We start from the raw sequence: 22185 nt of genomic DNA on the forward strand, positions 1-22185 counted from the left end.
AGATTATTCTGTAGTGAAGGAATCACTACACTTGGACATTGTTATTTAGGGCAAAAAGGAATAATTGTGACTGCAGGGAACAGCATATCCTGAGCTGAGAAGTAGCATACTTGGGTGTGTGGTATAGTTAACCATTCATAGAGTTATATATTTGGGCGTAGTTATGTATACAGTACCTTAGAATGTCTTTTGTTTAGCTATAGTATAGTAGATGTTTGCTATATTTTGATTGTACTTAGTGGCTTTATTGCAGACTGAAGGATTTTACCATGAAATTTTATCTATAAAGTGAAGAAAGTACTGGTTGTGACATGTTCTGAATTGTTCCTGTTGTTTTTTGCTTTCTAAGTGTTGTGAAATCCAAGTGTTGTGATCCTAAGTTATCAAATCTCTTATTGTATAGTGAGATAACTTGGGCTTTCTGGGATACCAAAAGGGCCAAATGACAGGAGATGATAGTGTTCTGAGCCTAATGAGGTTTGCAGCCTTGACTGTATCTTTATAATGTGATGTGACCTTACATCTGAACCTTTAATTCAAACACTGGAGTCCCGTGAATATTGTGGGCTGTGACAGGAACAGATGATTTCTTTATGGTACCTCCACCCCTCCAAAGGTGACTGAGAAATGTGACCCAAGAGTACTCTTTGACCTGAGAGGTCTTCAGGGTATCATTCTGAACTGGAAGAATTGAGCTGCTCAAGGACTGCCTTGGTTCTCTAACATTTGGCCAATTCACTTTGAGATTTGATCACTTGCTAAAGGCCTTTGAAGCCTTTAGTTTCTGATAGCATTTCATCAGTCCCTAAGATCTACTTCAGTCGAAAATGTACCTTTATGTGCTACTAGGTGGGGAGAAAAATTAATCCTAAGAAGCTGTTGGTTAGAAATACAACTTCAGCTGGCGTGGTGCGCGCCTTTAATCCCAGCATTTGGGAGGCAGAGGCAGGCAGATTTCTGAGTTCGAGGCCAGCCTGGTCTACAGAGTGAGTCCCAGGACAGCCTGGGACACAGAGAAACCCTGTCTCGAAAAACCAAAAAGAAAGCAAGAAAGAAATACAACTTCAGCCACCATCATTGCAACATGATTTTATTTGATTTTTAGTTTTGTAGATTAATGCATTTTAAACTTTGTAAATATGTTAACTGTTTAGAATTACTTGGGGGTTCAAAATTAAACCTATAGCTGGGGAAATGGGTCTGCAGATAAAAGTTCTTTGCCCAACATGGAGACCACCATGTGGTTGCTGGGATTTGAATTCAGGACCTTCAGAAGAGCAGTCACTGAACCATCTCTCCAGCTCCAGAGTCCTTTTCACCTCAAGCACATGCCATTGTGCCAACTTTAAATGTTTTTGTGGTAACCAAAAGTGCTTTTGTTGGCTTCATTGCTACTATTTTTAACAACTAATACACAGTGGGCTTCCAAGTACTTAGTGAATTGATGACTTCTGAACAATCATTTTTAGTTCTGCATTTACTTGACCAGAAACTTTTATCTTTCTCAGTGCATACTTTTCCCACTTAAACTAAAAGTTTACCAAATTAAAACTAATGTCAAACCTAGTATGGTGCCACACACCTTGGGAGACAGAGACAAGTAGATCTCTGAGCTCAAAGTCAGCCAGAGCTACACAGTGAAGCAGTAAAAAATACATACATACATACATGCATGCATGCATACAGGCAAACAAAATCCAAATGCCAAAACCAGGTGTAGTGGTAGATGCCTGTAAGAGCTAGGGCTCTTGGGAGATAGAAGTTAGAGGATCCAGAGTTCAAGGCCATTTCTTGCTACACAGTGAGTTCAGACTCAGCCCAGTCTATATGAGATCTTGTCTTAAGCAAACAAGGGAGTGTGTGTGTGTGTGTGTGTGTGTGTGTGTGTGTGTTGGTCCTTCCTTCCTTGCTTGAACACATTGAATCAAGGGCATGTGTATGCAAGTGTGAGGACAGGGACAGCCTCTTGGTGTCATTCCTTAGTTGCCTCCACTTTAATTTTGTCTTTTGAGACAGTCTCTCACTGGCCTAAGAATTCACCCTTGAATTCAAAGTAACAAACAATCAGCAAAACTACTTTTTTAAAAATACAAACCCAACACAGCTTTAAATGAATGCTCAGATTACAGTTGTGAAAAACTTGGGTTTTTCTAAGCAGTTTAGGCTGGCTGGCCAGGGAGAGCCCCAGGGCTCTACCTCCTGTTTCTGTCTTCCTGGTGCTGGGATTTCTTCACCCTGCTTTTTAACATGGGTTTTTATGCTTTTAAGATAGTATTATTAGCTGGCATATTTGCCAAGGTACATATTAAATGACCCACATTCATCTTTTGATTTAATTATAATTGCCATTAAGTTTCAACTTATGAACAATGTTGTATTCTTTTATCTTTCTTGCTAGTTTGATGTTAAATGTAGTCACAGAATATAATACAATTTTAATACGGGTGCCTGGGTTGACTTTTGGATTTTTGATACAGGCTTTTTCTGAAGTTCATTCTGTAGACCAGGCTGGCCGAAAAATCATGGAATAGAGATCCAGCTGCCTCTGTCTCTTGAGTGGTGGGATCAAGGGTGTGTGCCACCACTGCCCAGCCTGACTTTTTAAGCCTGTTTCAGTCTGACAAATCATAGCAGTTACTGGGGGGAGGGGAGGAAGGGATTGAGGTGGGTAAAGAAGGGGGGGAATCATTTATAAGTGGCAAATAGCAGGGGTGGCATGTTGTAGTGTTTATTTTAATCAACAACTAGACATGTGGTCGGTAGGCTTAGGTGCTGCTGATACTTGATGGAGCTGTTTGAAGCTGGATCATCTCACTCTGTTCATGGCTGCTGGCTCCCTAGTGATGCTGTTCTTCCTGCTCAGTGCAAGGCTTGATCTAATGGGAGTAAGCTAGGCCTTCAGAGATGTTAGCCTTGAAGTCTATTAAGTATCTTGGTCTACTAGCTCATGCTGTGTCCTTGGAAACCAGCAACATTGGGAATTAATATCACAGTTCATAAAATAAACTCATTGTTAGCCATACAACCCAGTCCATGTGTGATTTTTTTTTCCTTTTTTTTTTTTTTTTGTCTTCAAAATATGGATGTAGCTACTATCTTTAAGCATCTTTATTTTATGGATAATTTTGCAAAGCTGATGAGCTTCCTCATTGTTTTTACCAGTACGAGGATGTCGTCCAGGAAAGATTGTACAAATGACTGAAGCAGAAGTCCGAGGGTTGTGTATCAAGTCTCGTGAAATCTTTCTCAGCCAGCCTATTCTTTTGGAATTGGAAGCACCACTGAAGATTTGTGGTATGTAAATGGGGAAAGTTAAAAATGAGTTTTCCAAAGCACATTTTCTCCTGTATATATAGTAAGAATGACTTAGTGAAAACTTCTAAATTTGATAGGTTTATTAAATTGGAATCCATTGGAATTCATAATAATGATAGGTTAGAAGCAACAGAATTGCTATTTGTAGTATATAAAATGGCCCTGGAAATAAAAAGAATAGTGTTAAGAAAAATGGGCAGATTCTAGGAGATTGCTAAAATCAGTGGACTGCAGCTTAAAACACATCCCTAGCTCATCAAATTACAAACAAAAAGTGCCAGAGATTGATATTTAGTGCTTTTAAGGATGTGATGAAATTGGCATTCTAGAATGCTGCTTAGAAACAGTTAATAGGGCCAGGCAGTGGTGGCGTACGCCTTTAATCCCAGTACTCCAGAGGTGCAGGCAGGCAGATCTCTGAGTTCAAGGCCAGCCTGGACTACAGATCTGAGTTCTAGGGTAGCAAGGACTGTACAGAAAAACCTGCCTGGAAAAACAAGAGGAAAGAAGAAAGAGTCATGGAATCTTGAGTGTCAGCGTGGCAGGATCCATGGTCTTCTAGCTTGTAGTGATTTTCTTTTCTTTTCTTCTCTCTTCTTTTCTTTTCTTTTTTCAAGATTTATTTATTTATTATATGTAAGTACACTGTAGCTGTCTTCAGACGCACCAGAAGAGGCACCAGATCTTGTTATGGATGGTTGTGAGCCACCATATGGTTGCTGGGATTTGAACTCAGGACCTTCAGAAGAGCAGTTGGTGCTCTTACCCGCTGAGCCATCTCTCTAGCCCAAATGATTTTCAAGATACTACTTAGACGTTGTGTTTGTTCTCTTAAGTCTTATAGTTGTTTTAGCCCAAGACAAACACTTAGAGAGAAATTATTACATTAAAAGTAGCATTTTTCTGTAGTTCACGTACAACAGGAAGTGGTATAAATACTACAGCATGCTGGCGTTTCCTTTGGTGATACAGGCAGTCTTTGTAATGGTTAAAGTGTGTCTGAAGAAACTTCTGTGCACTTAGAATAGCTTTTGCCATATGCAAAAATGTCCTTTTTGCTTGTTTCTAAGCTTGTTTCTACCTTGAATCCATATAAGATGTTTGGGGCATTTTCTTCTAACTGCTCAGAAATGTTTTTTGCTAATGGGGTACTACTTACTGTCCTTTCCCAGGCTGCTGCCCTTTCCATACCAGGGTTCCACTGAGCTCAGTATCATAATGTCGGGGCAAAGGCACTGGGACCCTGGCACCTGGTGTGGAGGAGAAATTTGTCCCTCTCTGGGGATTGTTTTCTGGTCTGTTGTTAGGAGCAAAGTGGGAAGGGACACATTCCATCAACACTCAAAGCTCCATAATGTCCCTCAGCTGGGGTTGCAGGGTAGTGGAGGCTAGGAGTATCTCCTGACCTCAGCACATCAGGCTTCTAGGATAGTGTCAGAGAAGCAGCTCTGGGCAAAGTGACAGGGTTTGGGGAAAAGTCACAGGGGACTGCAGTAAGTTTGGTCATTATGTAGGTCGAGTCAGGAGAAATAGGTGACCATGTTCTTCTTGGACAAGGACGACTTGTGGAAGGGCTCCCTAGCGTCCAGGCTGAGCGTTATCCCAGTGGTTGCCTACTTGTTCCAACTTGGAGGGCATCCTCATTCCAGTGGCTATTGTAGAATCATTGTGGTTAGATTGAGGGTACTGCAGATTTAACATACATCTATTGTTCTTTGTATTCTCTTTCTCTGTGGGGTTTATTAAGTCATGTGTGGTGCCTTGTACAGTATCCGTCAAATAAATAGGTGCAAAGTAGATGTTGGTTAGTGTGCTTAGAACATCACCCTTAAAGCAAAAGCAGTAGTTTGAAACTTTGTAGAAATGTTCAGAATCTTGTGATTATTATAAATAAAATAATAACATTAAGTTGAAAATATAATAAGCCCCAAAATATATTTAGAACACTAATGCTGAACATTATCACTTGACACATCACATTGTAAACCATCGGTATTTTACATCTATGATCACATGACTGGTGGGAGTTAGAGCTTGCTGCTGCCACTCAGCATCTCCCAAGTGTTGTACTTTCACTAGCATGGGAAAGTCAGCGGAGCTACAGTGCTTATAAAGTGAGAGTCTTGTAAATGAAACCATTTTAAGTCATTGTTTGTATTTCTTACTAGTACCCCTTCGGTGTTACTTAATACAGCAATAATTTGAGGTAATAGAAGTATTTTAGCTCTTGATATTTGGTATAACAAGTATGACTTAAGTTTAGCTATCGGCTAATAAGAGTAACTGTGCCAGTTGTCTATTATTTTATTAGAAATTGCCTGACATTTTTGTGGGGCACAACAATATTAGCTTATCATCCCAGTTTTTATAAGGTAGGGATTCAGACACAGCTTTGCTAGATCTTCAGGTTCTAAGTCCTAGAAGCATAAAATTGCAATCAGTTGTTCTAACCTGACTTCTTTTGGTTTTAGGAGACATTCATGGACAATATACAGACTTACTAAGATTATTTGAATATGGAGGTTTTCCACCAGAAGCCAACTATCTTTTCTTAGGAGATTATGTGGACAGAGGAAAGCAGTCTTTGGAAACCATCTGTTTGCTATTGGCTTACAAAATCAAATACCCGGAGAACTTCTTTCTTCTAAGAGGAAACCATGAGTGTGCTAGCATCAATCGCATTTATGGATTCTACGATGAGTGTAAGTGGGATTTCAAACACAGGAGAGGAATTTCCATATGCTTGTACAGTTCAGATGAATTTCTTCAACTTAGAGAAACTAGGCTTTTTGTTTTTTAAAATAGGATCTCAGACAAAGACCCAGAAAGAAGAGCCTAAAGCTAGGAAACACATTAAATTGTTTTCTTGGGATCTCCTTGGTCATGTTTTCAGGCTGGCTACAGCTTAGTTGACTGAAGGAGGCCTCTTTTAATTAGTTTATCTGGTAAAATCTCCAAGTGAAACAAATACAGGTCAGTAGTCTCCATTTTTCTGCTGTTTGATAGGGTTCGCTTTTTACATTTATTCATTATTAATATGTTTTGTGTGTGTGTGTATGTGCATGCACACACATACAGTGCATACATGGTATCATGACACAGATTTGGAGGTCAGAGGACAGCTTATAGTTAGTCCTTTCCTTGTAACTAGAAGTTGGAAGTAGAGAAATGGCTCAGCAGTTAGGAGCCCTTGCTGGTCTTCAGAGGCCTTCGGTTTGGTTCCCAGCACCCACATCAGGAGACTCACAACTGCTTTTAGCTCCAAGTTCAGGGAATCCCATTCTCTTTATGGTCTGGGCAACCACTTCATGCACATGGTTAATACACAGAGGCAAGTAGGTACACATGCATACACATAAATAGAATGCTAAATAAAAGTCAAACTTTATTATTAGGATTTTAATCTGTTTATATACCTAGAGTGGTTACTGAGTCCTTGGTTATATAGTGTTCTTGTTTGTTAATCAGTCTGATTTGCTGCTGTGTAGCAGTCTTTCCAGTGTCAACTCTGCATTTGGATTTGGGTTTTCCGTTTAATTAAATTAAATATGGGAATAGGTGTATTTAGTCACCTATAGTTAAGTCATTTCTAGTAGTTTTCAAATCAAATTTATTTTTGACTGCTAAATTATCTATTAGAATCTATTTTTTCTTAAATATGGTAGTCTTCAACAAACTCATAGCTTAATTCCTGTGATGATATAAGAAATGTTTGTAAATGTGTTGTATATGCTAATCACTTCTAACATTGGAATGTGGTAAAATTCAAGGCAAGTTACTTTAAAAAAACAGAATTTATGTTATACTAGGAATCATTCTGTATTTGAGTTTTACATTACATTTTTGTGACTTTAAAGTCAGGCTTGTGCAGAGGAAGTAAGTTGAAGTACATCAGGTGATAGCCATCTTTCTATGAGGTATATTAGTATGTTCTTAGAAGATAACTTAAGGCCTGAATGTCCCTAAGTGTAGAAAGGACATCAGATGGAACGATGTGTGGGAAAACTGCTTGTAAACAGTCTATAAATTGTACTTAATCATTAAAAGGTAGAATAGGACATAAAACATGAAATTAATAGTTGTGACTTTCATCCTTTCTCCGGCTTGGTAGTTGAACTTAATGCCAAATCAGGTAACTCTCAGTGGAAGCTGCCTTTGTTAGAGCTGGGCTATGGGAAAATTATAGCCTTGTGTCTTTTCACTTGCCGTAGTGACAAGGTGTAATTTGTTCTAAAGTGAATACCACTTAGGCACTTGGAAGTGTTCCTTTGCTGGCAGTAGGTTTATACTTCATTACTCAGTGCATTAAGTTAACGTGGACTAGCTCCAGAGGTACCATTTTCACTTATGTCTACTTACTTAGCTAGGAAATGTATTGAATGGGAAGAAATTAGCTAATATTCTATTAGATGATTTCAGAAGTATTATACTATAGTGATTTTTATAAGATAAAGTTGTTTGATGAATGTGTTTCATAGAACAGTACAGTCTTTGAAGTTTCTGCAACTCTACAGAAGGTATTGAATGTTTTATTCCCCTTTTAGAACTATCTAAGAAAAAAAAAATACATGTGGTGATAAACCTGAATGCTGGACAAGTACTCAGATATGAGCTACATCTCCAGTGCATGAAACTGAACATAGCTTATTCACTTACAGAAAAAGGGGCTAAGTAATTGTCTTAGTCAGGGTCTCTATTCCTGCACAAACATCATGACCAAGAAGCAAGTTGGGGAGGAAAGGGTTTATTCGGCTTACACTTCCATACTGCTGCTCATCACCAAAGGAAGTCAGATCTGGAACTCAAGCAGGGCAGGAAGCAGGAGCTGATGCAGAGGCCATGGAGGGATGTTCTTTACTGGCTTGCCTCCCCTGGTTTGCTCAGCCTGCTCTCTTATAGAACCCAAGACTGCCAGCCCAGAGATGGTCCCACCCACAAGGGGCCTTTCCCCCTTGATCACTAATTGAGAAAATGCCTTACAGTTGGATCTCATGGAGGCATTTCCTCAACTGAAGCTCCTTTCTCTGTGATAACTCCAGCTGTGTCAAGTTGACACAAAATTAGCCAGTACAGTAATCAAGCACAGAGGGAAAAAAAACAGTTATTGATTCTTTAATTCTCTGTGTTTTCCCTTTTTATAGGTAAACGAAGATTTAATATTAAATTGTGGAAGACATTCACTGATTGTTTTAACTGTCTGCCTATAGCTGCTATTGTTGATGAGAAAATCTTCTGTTGTCATGGAGGTAGAGTAATACATTTGCTGTTTAGAAGAGAACTGTAATAATGACAGTACTGTGGGAAAGCTGAGTGTGGCAGGAGGTGTAGAGCAACTAGAAGCCAGCTTGATTCCAGGCCAGGCAGGCTTAGGAACACCCCGTCTCAAAATAGGAAATTCTTCACTGGGCCTTACAGAGAATGCCTCCTATACAAGTGTTAACAGAAGAGTGGTCCACACACACTGGAATCCCAGGACTCAGAGGCTGAGGCAGAAGGATCTCAAGGCCATCCTGGGCCATAGATTCTACCTCAGAAAGAAAAGAGAAGGGAAAGAGAAAAGGTAATTAGATGTGTGTGGAGTATTTTTACTTTGCCTCAATTTATGCTTGACCAGCTGGTCAGATGATTTCCTGTGGTGCTGGGATCTAGCTCATACCTCAGATTTTAATAAAAGGTACTTGGCCATCATTAAGAATGAGAGGCTAATTATTTTTCTGTCTGTATTAACTACCTTTTATCAAACTCTAAACATAATTCATACAGCTTTCCAAGTTTTGTGCACTACGCCAACATGTTAGGAAATGAGGACATTAGAATATAGAGATTAGAATTTAGATCAAAAACAGTTTTCAGCTCTCCAGCTTTAGCACCCAGCTTTACCTTGGTGTGTTTCTCATTTATGCTCTGAGGATCATAAATTGCCATGACTAATGACTTTCTAAAGAGCTTCAAATGTGTAGTAGTCATGAACAATTTAGTCTTCTAAAGATGAAAGTTTTGTAAGTTTACACACATGAGAACTCCCTGAAGAATATGCAGTAAACTTTTCTATGATAGTACGTGTACACACACACACACACACACACACACACACAAAAAGTTTTTCAAAAGTTAGGGAAGATTATGGTAAGGGCTTGCTTTGAAAGTCCTGTGACCTAAATTCAATCCTTAATCAGGGATCTTGAGGCCAATGAGGTTTCTTCCTTAGAACAAGGTAGAAGCAAGTACACATTTACTCTCAGCACCCAGGAGGCAGGTAGGTATAGTTCTGAGTTCAAGGCCATCCTGGCCTATGTACCAAGGATCATGCCAGCCAGGGCTTTATAGTGAGAATCAGTCTCACCACACACACGCATACATGAGCACACATTTACACACACTATGGAACAATTTAATGATATACAGGAAAAATGGTTTCTTGGTATCATACATGGTAGTGTCTTTTGGGAAGCATAGAGGTGGAAATGCTGAAAGATGGTGGCGAGGCCTGAGACGTGAGTGGTTTATTCTGACAGCACAGTTCACTCTATTAGTTGAAATGTTGTTTTCCATAGATACTGACCATTAAAGGCATTGGCAGAGTTGAGGTGGGAATATGGCAGTGTGGAATATGTGTATTTAGCTTCATTTCTTGTGGTACTTGAATTACCTACCAGAGAAATAATACCTTATGTTCTACTTTACAGATATATTCTTGTGCTTTTTTTTATCCTTCTGATTATTAGTTTAATGCACATTTTTGCAGATAATGAGACTGTTGAGGTGGGATATGGGGAAAGGTTCCTAGGGGACCAAGAGAGGCGTATAACTTGCAAGTAAAAATGCTTTATGGGGATCTGGTGGTCATGAAGGTACAGAAGCAGTAGGAAGGTTGCAACTAAGTGTGTTCTCAGGAAGGGGGAGGGCAACTGCAAAAAAGTAGTAGAGTTTCTCCTTGGAATCTCTCGAAGAATAATGATTTATTTCCTTGGTAGAAAGATAGAAAAGATAGCATGAGTATAATTCTGCTAGATAGCAAGTCTCTTTCTTTCTATATATAGGACTGTCACCAGACCTACAATCTATGGAACAGATTCGGAGAATTATGAGACCCACTGACGTACCTGATACAGGTTAGTATATACAGAAGTTCAGTTCATTGCTTTACATAAGATGTTGACGTGCTTGGACCTAATTATATTTAGTGAAAGTCACTTAGAAACCTAGTTTCATCCCTGAAAACAGTTAACAAAGTGATCAGAGCAAGAAAAGGAGCCGCCCTGCCAGTCTTAATTAAAGTCATTAATGTGTTCATGTCTTCGTGATAAATCAGTAAAGTATTGCAATATAGGCTGGTGCTCAGTAGTAGTGTAATGCAAGGAGTGGATAAGCTGTGTACAGGAAATGCTAGCCAGAAAGGAAATAAAGGCCTCCACGTATTACATATACTTGAGTATGCCACACACATATTTCCTGTATGCAGAAGTCAACAGAAAGTACTACCCTAGGAAGCTAGAGAAAGTTGTACTTTAACAAAGACTGGTTTAGACTGGAGTGCCTAGGGACAAGGGATGATCATTGAAGTTTAAGAAGGCAGGAGAGATGTGCTGTAAATGTGTGCTGTATTCTGTGCTTGCTTCTATTTCACTGTTGGTTTGTTTGTTTTTTTTCTGTTTTCTAAAGGTTTGCTTTGTGACTTACTGTGGTCCGACCCAGATAAGGATGTGCAAGGCTGGGGAGAAAATGACCGTGGTGTTTCTTTTACTTTTGGAGCTGATGTAGTCAGTAAATTTCTGAATCGTCATGATTTAGACTTGATTTGTCGAGCTCATCAGGTATACAGTATACGATATTTTATTGTTAATTTCACACATTTTCATTTATTGGTAGGTAGGTAGATAATTTACCCTGATGTCTTTTAGTTTCTGTGACACTTGACCAAGGCAGCTTATAAAAGAAAGAATTTAATTTTGAGCTCACAGATTCTGTGACCATTGTGGCATGGAAAGGGGTGGCAGGCAGGTAGGCATGGCTCTGGAGCAGTAGCTGACAATGTCCATCTTGAGGCAACTGCCATGGGGCAGAGAGCGAGAACTAAGAATGGCTTCGGCTTTTGAAGTCTCAAAAATCCCACCCTAATACTTCCTAACAGTTCCACCTTCTGAGGACCAAACATTCAAATATATGAACTGATAACCTAGGGAAGGTAGTGGGGGAAGGGGGTTAGAGAGTTGGCTCAGTGATTTAATAGCGCTGGCTTTTCTTCTAGAGGACCCAGGTTTGATTCTCAGCATATTATGTGTCAGCTCAAAACTGTCTGAAACTCCAGTCCCAGGAGACCAGACACCTCTAGCCTCCAATAGCACCAGGCATGCAAGCCATGCAGACACACTTGTAGCAAAACACCCATACACATAAAATAATTAACTACAAACTTAAAAGGTAATATGACTTATATGTGAAGAACATAGATGAGGAGGCAAGACTCTAGATCTCGCAAGTCAGTACCAGGCAGTGTTAGCTTAGGCATCTCACTCTGAGTGATTATGTTTCAAAAGAGAACATTCTGTAGTACAGTGAGCTAACTGCAGCCCCACAGTGCTTTGCTGGTTTCCAGGTGGTCTGTTCTCTTTGTGGCCTCTGTGTGATATGGTAATAATCTGATACTACCCAAATGTGTCAGTATTGTTTCTTACAAAAATGAACTGTGATATGAGAATTTTTCTGAGACAGTTGTGGAATGCAATTATAAACTGGTTAATAAATATTTTAGCTTAAAAAAAAAGTCATTATTGATAGTGTAAAAGAGTGTCCACTGTTCAAAGTGTTCATGATCCGTAAACCATAATTGGTTTATAATATATTGGCTGAAAATATTTTTTACCTCTTATTTTAATTTTGTTTTTAAAGTGTGTATTTTATTTTCTATGTGTAAATGCTTTGCTTTCATGTATGTGCAGGCACTATAGGCTTGCCTAGTGCCTACAGCGGTCAGATGAACGTGCCAGATCTCCTGGAACCTAGAGTTTCAGATGGTTGTGAGCTAGTGTGAGTGTTTGAGAACTGAATTCAAGTCCATCTGAGAGAGCTACAGGTGCTCTTAACTGCTGAGCTGCGTCTTCAGCTCTGTTGGCCTCTCTTCTTTGTTGGTTTGGTTTTGTAGATTAAAAAAAGTTCCATGTGTGTATGTGGATTGTGTGCAAGTGGAAGATTGATTTTGTTTCGTTTTCTACCATATTGGGAATAAGGCCATGGTCTCAGCACCTGATACTGAGAGGCTTTGTTGTTGTCTGGCCGTCGCTTCATTAGCCTGCATTAGCATATGTGGTTCAAATGACTCACTAATAAGTGCTTTTCTTATTTTCTTTGACAGGTGGTGGAAGACGGATATGAATTTTTTGCTAAACGACAGTTGGTAACCTTATTTTCTGCCCCAAATTACTGTGGCGAGTTTGACAATGCTGGTGGTATGATGAGTGTGGATGAGACTTTGATGTGTTCATTCCAGGTAAGACAGGAAATGAAAATGTCTGTCTGTCTTCCCTTCCCTTCTTTCCTTCCCCTTTCTCTTTTCTTTGAGATAGGATCTCCCACTCTAGCCTGGGCTGACCTTGAATTTGCACTTGCTGCTTTCAGAAACTTTAGGTTGCACCATTCTTATTTCAGATGTTTAAACTATTAATCCTTCTGTTATATACTGGACAGTGAATAATTACTAAAGGAATGGAAATGGCAAGCTGGAAAGGTGGCTCAGTGAGTAAAGTGTTTGCTGTGGAAGGTTGCAGACCTGAGTCTGGATCTTCAGTACCCATGGAGCAGTGGCAAGTGCCTGTAATGTCAGGCTAAGGAGGTAGAGACAGGAGGGTACCAGGGTGTTGCTGCCTAGCCACCTTAACCCGTTAATGGACTTCAGGTTTATCAAAGCAGCTGAGGAAGACACCCAACATTGGCTGACCTTTCTGTCATACACAGGTATCCTCCTACACAGAAAAGAATGAATGCAGTGGATAAAATAGGTTTCTGTTTCCTTTTGCAAGTTTAGTGTATGAGATAGGCATTGGGGAAGAAAGAGATGAAAATAAGATAAGAGTGTTTACCTAAAAGGGGGAATTTCCAGTCATCTTTAGTACACTTACAGAAACATGCACATTTCAAAGGATTCGCTCTTGCTTTGTTGTGCTGCTTGTTCAAAACCATTCTTAATTGCTGGTTGGTAAAGCTCACTTCTGCCACATGTACACATTGGGATTGCATTCAGAACTCTCATTACCTCAGAACTCTCTGAGGATTCATACATTCCTCATATAAAATGGCACAGTATTTACATATAACCCATACATAGCCTTCCTTTCCGTAAGATTTAAGTGATTTCTAAATTGTTTACAATGCCTGCTGTTTAAATTAGAATCATGTTGTTGGCCTGGTGGTAGTAATGCATTTTAATCCCAGTACTTGGGAGGCAGAGACAGGCAGATATGTATGAGCTCAAGGTCAGCTGGATCTACAGAGTGGGTTCCAGGACAGCCATGGCTATATAGAGAACCCTGAGGGGAAAAAACAACAAAAAACAAAACCAAAAAAAATTCATGATGTTTAGAGAAGGCCAGAAATGACCATAGACGTTCAATCCAGAAACTTCTTTTTCTGAATTTTACTGTAATATAGTTCAATCCAACAGCTGAACTAAGAGGTTGCAGACCACTGGTGTGTACAACTGTCATCAAGGTTTCCCTTGTATTAAACTATATCCATCAACTACAGTTGAATGTCAAATTGTTGGTATCTTCATTATATATTAAGGGTTCTAACCAGGTCTTGTCCTTCAGCAGTTGTCATAAGGAGTCAGAATAATGTTATTTCTTTTACTTGGATACTCTAGTATGTAGAGTAGTTTTAAGGAACTAGAGAGATAGCTTAGCAGCTAAAACCACTAGCTGCTCTTCATTCAGCAGACAGATGTTCAATTCCCAACACCCACATGGCAGCTAACAATTGTAACTCCAGTTCCTGGGAATCCAACACCTTCACACAGACATAAATGTAGGCAAAACACCCGTGCACATAAAGTTAAAAATAAATTATTTTTTTTAAACTACATAATTTTTCCATACTTTTTTAATAAGTAAAACTCTTATTTGTGCTCACTATAATTAGTGTAATAAAAGTGTCAACTGTTTATGCATGATGTGGTTGCATATGTCTTTAATCCCAGCAGTCAGGAAACAGAGACAGGCACTTATCTTTGAGTTCAAGGCTTACCTGCATTATATAGCAAGTTTGAAGTCAACAAGATGACATACTCAGACCCTGTCTTTAAGAAACAAAATGTAGCCAGGCAGAGGCAGGCGGATTTCTGAGTTCAAGGCCAGCCTGGTCTACAAAGTGAGTTCCAGGACAGCCAGGGCTAAAATAAAAAACAAACAAACAAAAAAGAAGCAAAATGTTGCAAGGGCGTGGTGGAACAGTTTAAAACTTAATACTAATGATGGAAATGCAAATTACTGCAGCTGCCTTGGAACACAGTTTGGCAGTTAATTAAAGGGTTAAACATTGTGTCATTAGATGACTGAGCACAATTAGATCTATACAAAATCTTTTATAACATTATTTATAATAGGTAAAAGTGGAAACAATCCCAGAGCCTAGCTGAAGAATTGATAAATAAAATGGGCTATCCACCCATACAATAGAACATTTTAGCAATAAAAGCGGCTACAGATCCTGACAGATAGCGCAGCATGGAAGAACCTATTCACACAGATCATGTTATTTGCTAACAGTATTAATGATGCTAATAGTTGGCATCAGTTATATGAAATATTGTAGACTAGACAAGTCCAGAAGGACATAAGGTGGGTGAGTGATTGCTAACGCTTACGAGGAAGGAGATGGAGAGCCAGAATGTCATCTGACTAAGAACAAGGAGTTTTGGGGGTTTGGACACAAACTACTAAAATCAGATAACTGTAGTAAATATATACTATACTAAGTAAGTAAATAAACATACTAAAAACTGTACATGTTAAATGGTTAAACATGATGATATGGAGTGGGCCATGGTGGTGCATGCCTTTGATCCCAGCAGTCGGGAGCAGATCTCTGAGTTCAAAGCTAGCATGGTTTACAGAGTGAATTTTAGGACAGCCAGGACTACACAGAGGAACCTTGTTGCCGGGGCAGGGGTCAGGGGTAGGGAGGAGGTGTGTAGGGGAGACTTAGTCTTGTGGAATATACCATAAAAAAACTTTAAGTAAGACTTACCTGTATATGAAATATACAGTGGCTTACGCCTATAATCTCAACATTCAAAATGGTGAGGCAGAAGGATTGCCACAAATTTGAGGTTGGCCTGACTACACCAACAGCGTATCTCAAAAAACCTGGGGGAAAGGTCAGATTTAGATGAGAACCTAGGGTTTTTGACTCAGACCAGTATTTTTTCCTCTCTAATAAGGTGAACTAGTAGAGAAGATTCTTTAAAACTTAAATTTAAGCCTCAGTTATGAGGCTGTCTATCTAAGCTGTGTTTCTAGAATCTAAAGCAAATGTTAAGCAAGTGTTCTTCCTTGGGGGAGGGCGGTGCTGCAGACCAAATCCAGGCACTTCCTATTGAGCTGCTCGGCCAAACTTACACTTCAATCTAAGAAATGTTTGTGCAGAATTGCTAAGGTATTTTTATTTTCACTGGACAGTTGATGGCATTTATTGAAAGAATAATATTGTTAATAAACACATTATTTATTTATTTATTTAAAGATATTGAAACCATCTGAAAAGAAAGCTAAGTACCAGTATGGTGGGCTGAATTCTGGACGTCCTGTCACTCCGCCTCGAACAGCTAATCCACCGAAGAAAAGGTGAAGACAGGAATTCTAGAAAGAGAAACCATCAGATTTGTTAAGGACATACTTCATAATATATAAGTGTGCACTGTAAAACCATCCAGCCATTCGACACCCTTTATGATGTCACACCTTTAACTTAAGGAGACGGTAAAGGATCTTAAATTTTTTTCTAATAGAAAGATGTGCTACACTGTATTGTAATAAGTATACTCTGTTATAATATTCAACAAAATTAAATCCAAATTCAAAAGTATCCATTAAAGTTCTATCTTCTCATATCACAGTTTTTAAAGTTGAAAAGCATCCCAGTTAAACTAGCCCTGTTAGTGACCCAGATGAAAGCATGAAGATCCATCTGTGTAATGTGGTTTTAGTGGTGCTTGGTTGTTTCATTATTTTGAGCTTGTTTTGTTTTGTTTGTTTTTGCTAGAATAATGGCATCTACTTTTCCTATTTTTCCCTAAACATTTTTAAAAGTGAAAATGGGAAGAGCTTTAAAGACATTCACCAACTATTCTTTTCCTTTACTTATCTACTTAAGTAACTGTTGGATCTTACTAAGAAAACTTACCCCTCATTACAGTAAAAAGGAACTTTAGAGGTCGATAGGTTTTAAAAATATACAAACTATCTGATCCATTGATTTTAATCAAACAGTTTGACTGGGCAAACTTTGCAGCTGATAATGAGTATTTCGCTTTTTACAAAATTGCCACTGATTTGGATTTGTGCACTCTAATCTTTAATTTATTGATGCTCTATTGTGCAGTAGCATTTCATTTAAGATAAGGCTCATATAGTAATATCCAAAACTAGTTGGTAATGTGATTATGTGGTACTTTGGCTTTGGGTTCTAATTCGCACGAAACACCTTTTGGCATGCTTAACTTTCTGGTATTACCCTCACCTGCATTGGTTTTGTTTTTTGGGGTTTTTGTTGTTTGTTTGTTTTTAGATTCACAGAACATGAGAATCCTTTTTGACAAGCCTTGGATAGCTGGCTCTCTTCTTTCCCTCTCTCTATGTGAAGGATGTATTTAAATGAACGCTGGTCAGTGGGACATTTGTCAGCTCTGAATATTGGGTGCTTCACTAATAATTGCCATGTGAATGTTGTTTTGACTGTAAGGCTATGTCACTAAAGATTTTTACTCTGCGTTTTCATAATCAAAGGTCATGATGTGTATAGACATGCTTTGTAGTGAAGTATAGTAGCAATAATTTCTGTATGTGATCAAGAGTTTATTGCATTATTTCTTTCCCTGTTCTCTTTTTTTTTTTTTTAAGGGTTAGCATTAACAAATGTCAAGGAGTAGCAAAGTCAACAAAGATTTTAGAAGGAGGAGGAACTAAGAGCATACACAGACTTATGATTCTTTGGATGTGACACTTATTGGATGTGATTCTAAAGTCTTTTATTGAACATTGTCAAATTCGTACGCTTCATAGGATGGACATAATGTTTATATAATGCCCTTCTTATGTGTTACCATAGATGTGTGAAACCTTATAGCGTCCTTGAAAGTGTTAAATTGAGAACTCTGTTAACATTTTATGGATTGACACATTATATTACTGCAAGTAACATTTGATTTTCAGCACAGTGCAAAAGTTCTTTAAAATGCATATGTCTTTTTTTTTCTAATTCCATTTTGTTTAAAGCACATTTTAAATGTAGTTTTCTCATTTAGTAAAAGTTGTCTAATTGATACAACGTCTGAGTGATTATTCTGTGTTGTTTTGTTTTACAGTGAGATATGTAAGCACAAGTTGACATAGACTGAAGCATAGACAGTCTCTGAGCTGTAGCCATGTTCTATTAGGTCACACATGCTTTTATTTAATGCGATTGGATAACTTACATACTAGAGTAAACGAACAATTGTTTACTCAAACAATTGCTAATAGGATTTTAGATGTTATCTCTGAGTAATCAATACTTAAGGTAGCTCAAGAAAATAAGCCTTAGTCTCAATATTAGTTAATGTACACTAATTTGTATCTTAAACTGTTTTGTTTTTTGTAAATGTTCATTCAAATTAAAACTAGGGGCGAAAAGTAAGCAAATTAGTATTGGTTGTTAAAGGATAGACATTTACCATGTTGGAAAATTATTCAGACCTCTTAAAACTACTTTACAGCTTCTCATATATAAGTACTCAGTACATCATGTGCTCCTAAGAATGATAACACAGATTATTAATTATACTAGTTTACTGACAAAGTCACAAAGACAAACAGTAAAATACAGGCTACCTTTAACCCCATGATTGGTGAGGCAGACAGAGACAGGTGAATCTATGACTTGAAGCCTAGACTACATGTTACAGTGTCTGTTTACTAGATGAAAAGCTACAAGCAATTGCAGAGAATTTGGGTTCAATTCTTTTTTTTTTTTTTTACACGTATTTTCCTCAAATTACATTTCCAATGCTATCTCAAAAGTCCCCCACACCCTGGGTTCTATTCTTAACACTCAGAAGGCTGTCTGTATGGCTAAGCCAAGGGGATCTGCTGTTTTATGCCCTCTGAGGGCACCAGGCACACACATGGCACACATGGTGGGTACATAGACATACATATAGGCAAAATCCTCATACACATAAAAATAAAATGTTTAAAGGATTTTTTTATTAAGTGTTGAGCAAATAAAATGAGTTTTTTGATTGGAGCAGTTGTCACTGTTTTTGTCGTTGTTTTTTTGTTTGTTTAGAGACAGAGTCAAGTCCAGGTTGGCTTCCAGCTCTAGTCTCCTGCCTTAGCTCCATGAGTGCTGACACTATAGGTGGGATCCATGCTGGGTTAAAACAGCCAAGTCTAGGTTGGCTTCCAGCTCTAGTCTCCTGCCTTAGCTCTGTGAGTGCTGACACTGTAGGTGGGATCCATGCTGGGTTAGAACAGCCGTGTTAGTTTATAACCCTCTATAACTGGTAGCTTCTAAAAATGCCTTAGAAACTATCTGTGGCAGAACTCATGAACCTGTTTAGCATAACAAATTAAGCTACTTGCTGCTTCAGAAAGTTGTGTTTTGTTTTTTGTCTTTTAAGATTTACTCATTTATATAATGTATATGAGTGCTTTTGCCTGTGTGTATGTGTGTGCACCACATGGGTGCCTGGTGGGTGTGTTGAATCTTCTAGAATTGGATGTATGGATGTTGTGAGTCATCATGGGTGTTAGGAATGCAGCCTGGATCCTGTGCAAGAGCAACAAGTGCTCTTAACTCCAGCCCCTGCTTAAAAACAATCTTACTGTGAGCTGTAGTGACACACACCTATAATCTTAGCAGTTGGAGGCAGGATGATCAGGAATTCTAAGGCCAGACTGAGCTACAAAAGACCCTGTCTTAACCACATATGGGAGTTGTGGGGGAGGCTAGTTTAAGTTTAAAATAGTTTAAGTGACTGACTATTTTAGTGTTCAACCCTAAACCCATCTAGAGCCCAACCCACACTCCAGTCTCAGAGCTTGGACGTGGGAGGGAGACTGGAAAAGAGTGCCACTGAGTGGCACAGCATGACACACTCATAAACTGTGGCTACCTGCAGAGTCGAGCCTGTCAGCATCTAGGACGCATGGCTGATGGGCTCACAAAGCCCTGCCCCAAGCTGAGGAACTTTTGACCCATAATGGTTTCTGAGGGGAAGGAAGTCATGTCTTCAGAGGGGTAGCTGGTGCTGAGTTGCTCCACACCCATGTTCATGGATGCAACCTTAATTAAAATCAGTGGATCAGAACAAATCAAAATGAGGCATGGGAAGAAGGGAGCCAGAAGGAGATATGGATAATGGGATGAAAATGATTATTATAAGTGTGTTCAAAATTGTCAACAAATAGTTTTGAAACTTCTCTCCCAGCAAGCATATTTTGTTAGGAAACTAGACTTTTAACTTTTGAATTCCCCAAACTGAGTGAATTGTCAATTCTGATTTGGAGCATTGTGTGTGTTGGGTTTTTCCTTCAAGACTGTGTCAAGTTTGGCCTTAAAACCTTTGGGAGGTAGGGGGAGATGCTGGAGAGGTGGCTCAGCAGTTAAGAGCACTGATTGTTCTTCCAGAGGTCCTGAGTTCAATTCCCAGTAACCACATGATGGACCCAACCATCTGTAATGGAATTGGATGCCCTCTTCTGGTGTGTCTCAAGACAGCAACAATGTATTCACCTATATAAAATAAATCTTTAAAACAAAACAGCAACAACAAAAAAAACCTTTTGGTAGGTGGCTTAGACAAGCTCTAGGGCACAGATTTTTGTTTTTATTACTGAGGTATTTCCTAGAGTGATGCATGGTAATGTCAGACATACCAACATCCAATGAATCACAGATTTAAAAATGATTGCTCCTTTACTGCTGGCACGTTGACCTTATGGAGAAATTTACAACACAATTCCAATTTCCCTTTATTCACATGTCCCAAAACAAGAATGTCTCTGAGGAATTTGAAATAAATTTATCTGAAATAAATGGTTCATTGTGAAAACTGTGGTCCTAATAATATAAGAAAAAATAAAGTAGTTGGTTTGTTGAAGAAAGCTGACACCTTATAGAAATGAGGTTTGTTAGGAGAAACATCCTTGAGATCATGATCTTGTCTAAAGAGCAAGAGAGAACATTAGAAAGAGGATACTGCTGGGTAGCGATCATAGTTTTAATCCTAGCGCCCAAGAGGCAGAGACAGGCAGGCACGCTCTGAGTTCAAGACAGTCAGCCTGGTGTACAGAGCAAAGTATTACATTAAAAACAACAACAAAACTCTTGGGGGGGGAGGTGGGGGGTGGTGGGAAGAAAGGGATACAATATATTCAAAATTACATAGGGCCTTAAAGGGAAAGAGACTTCCTTTTAAAACCTGAGGAGAAGCCTGGCAGTGGTGGCGCACGCCTTTAATCCCAGCATTCGGGAGGAAGAAGCAGGCGGATTTCTGAGTTTGAGAACAGCCTGGGCTACACAGAGAAACCCTGTCTTAAAAAAACCAAAAAAACAAAACCAAAAAAACCAAAAAAAACCATTAATTCCCAGAGCCAATACTAGGGGCTTATGAGAATGGGTTCTACACTTGCGAAGTTTCAACAATTCCCCCAGGACAGGAAACACATAATCTTCCTGTAGGGCAAAGAGCTATTTCCTGGAACTTAGAAGAAAAGAAGCTTTCGTTCATGCTATGTGTTGTGTTGGTGAAAGTGAATCTCGAAGTTCCTTCCTGCAGATGGTAACTAGACCTAGTAAGGGTGTATACCAGACTCCCATGCCAGTTCAGAGCACATGAACATATAGTACAGATTAATGCATTGATCAAGCCACTAGGAAGTTATATCCTTATCCCCTAAGCACTTTATACATACCAATGCATTAGTTTATACCTTATCATATCAGAAAAATCTTGTCACGAAAGCTGAAATTTTAAAATAATTTGTTGTGTCTATTACAAATTAACCTATATAACTAAAATAAGCCATCTCAATAACAATATTTCATTGTCTATAAAGTTTGCAAAATTTGCTTAACATTTGTACAAAACATATTGGCATACATTCTACATATTTACATCTAAGAACTATTTTCAGTTCCACAAATCATGAGTATTGGCAATATGAAGTCAAGCTTCCAGAACCCATATGTAATATGTTCAAGAAGTAATCCAAAATCACTCAGCAAACAAAGAACCAAAAATAGTCACATGCAGAGGGATAATTAATGTCAAAACAAAGATGATACTGAGGTTGGAATTATCTAATAAACTTTGAGCTAGTATATTTTATTGAACTGTTTGAATGAAAACTGACAATTTTTTTAAGATTTGTTTATTTTTATGTATATGAGTACACTGTAGCTGTTCAAATGGTTGTGAGCCTTCATGTGGTTGTTAAGAATTGAATTTTTTAGGACTTCTGCTCCCTCCGGTCAGCCCTGCTCACTCGGGTCCAAAAATTTATTTATTATTATATATAATTTGTTTATACATAAAGATTTATTTATTATTACACTGTAGCTGTCTTCTGACTCACCAGGAGGGGTCAGATCTCATTATGGGTGGTTGTGAGCCAC

At 38.7% G+C, this 22185-nt stretch overlaps 1 protein-coding gene across 2 annotated transcripts in view; it reads left to right on the plus strand.

The window, feature by feature from the left end:
* The window catches only part of Ppp1cb (protein phosphatase 1 catalytic subunit beta), a 34866-nt gene extending 16056 nt beyond the window's left edge, over positions 1–18810 (plus strand). The window contains exons 2-8 of one of the 2 annotated variants that reach the window (NM_172707.3): positions 3163–3294; positions 5787–6017; positions 8457–8561; positions 10356–10427; positions 10978–11129; positions 12668–12802; positions 16051–18809. In NM_172707.3, the coding sequence (NP_766295.2) occupies positions 3163–3294; positions 5787–6017; positions 8457–8561; positions 10356–10427; positions 10978–11129; positions 12668–12802; positions 16051–16155 (932 nt within the window). In that variant the 3' untranslated portion in view covers positions 16156–18809. Of the gene's footprint in view, positions 1–3162; positions 3295–5786; positions 6018–8456; positions 8562–10355; positions 10428–10977; positions 11130–12667; positions 12803–16050 lie in introns of both variants that reach the window. The other variant, XM_006503780.2, reaches the window with a different exon arrangement.
* The last annotated feature ends 3375 nt before the right edge of the window (positions 18811–22185 follow it).

The sequence above is a fragment of the Mus musculus genome, chromosome 5, assembly GCF_000001635.26.
Source record: "Mus musculus strain C57BL/6J chromosome 5, GRCm38.p6 C57BL/6J".
Classification (NCBI taxonomy): Eukaryota; Metazoa; Chordata; class Mammalia; order Rodentia; family Muridae; genus Mus; species Mus musculus.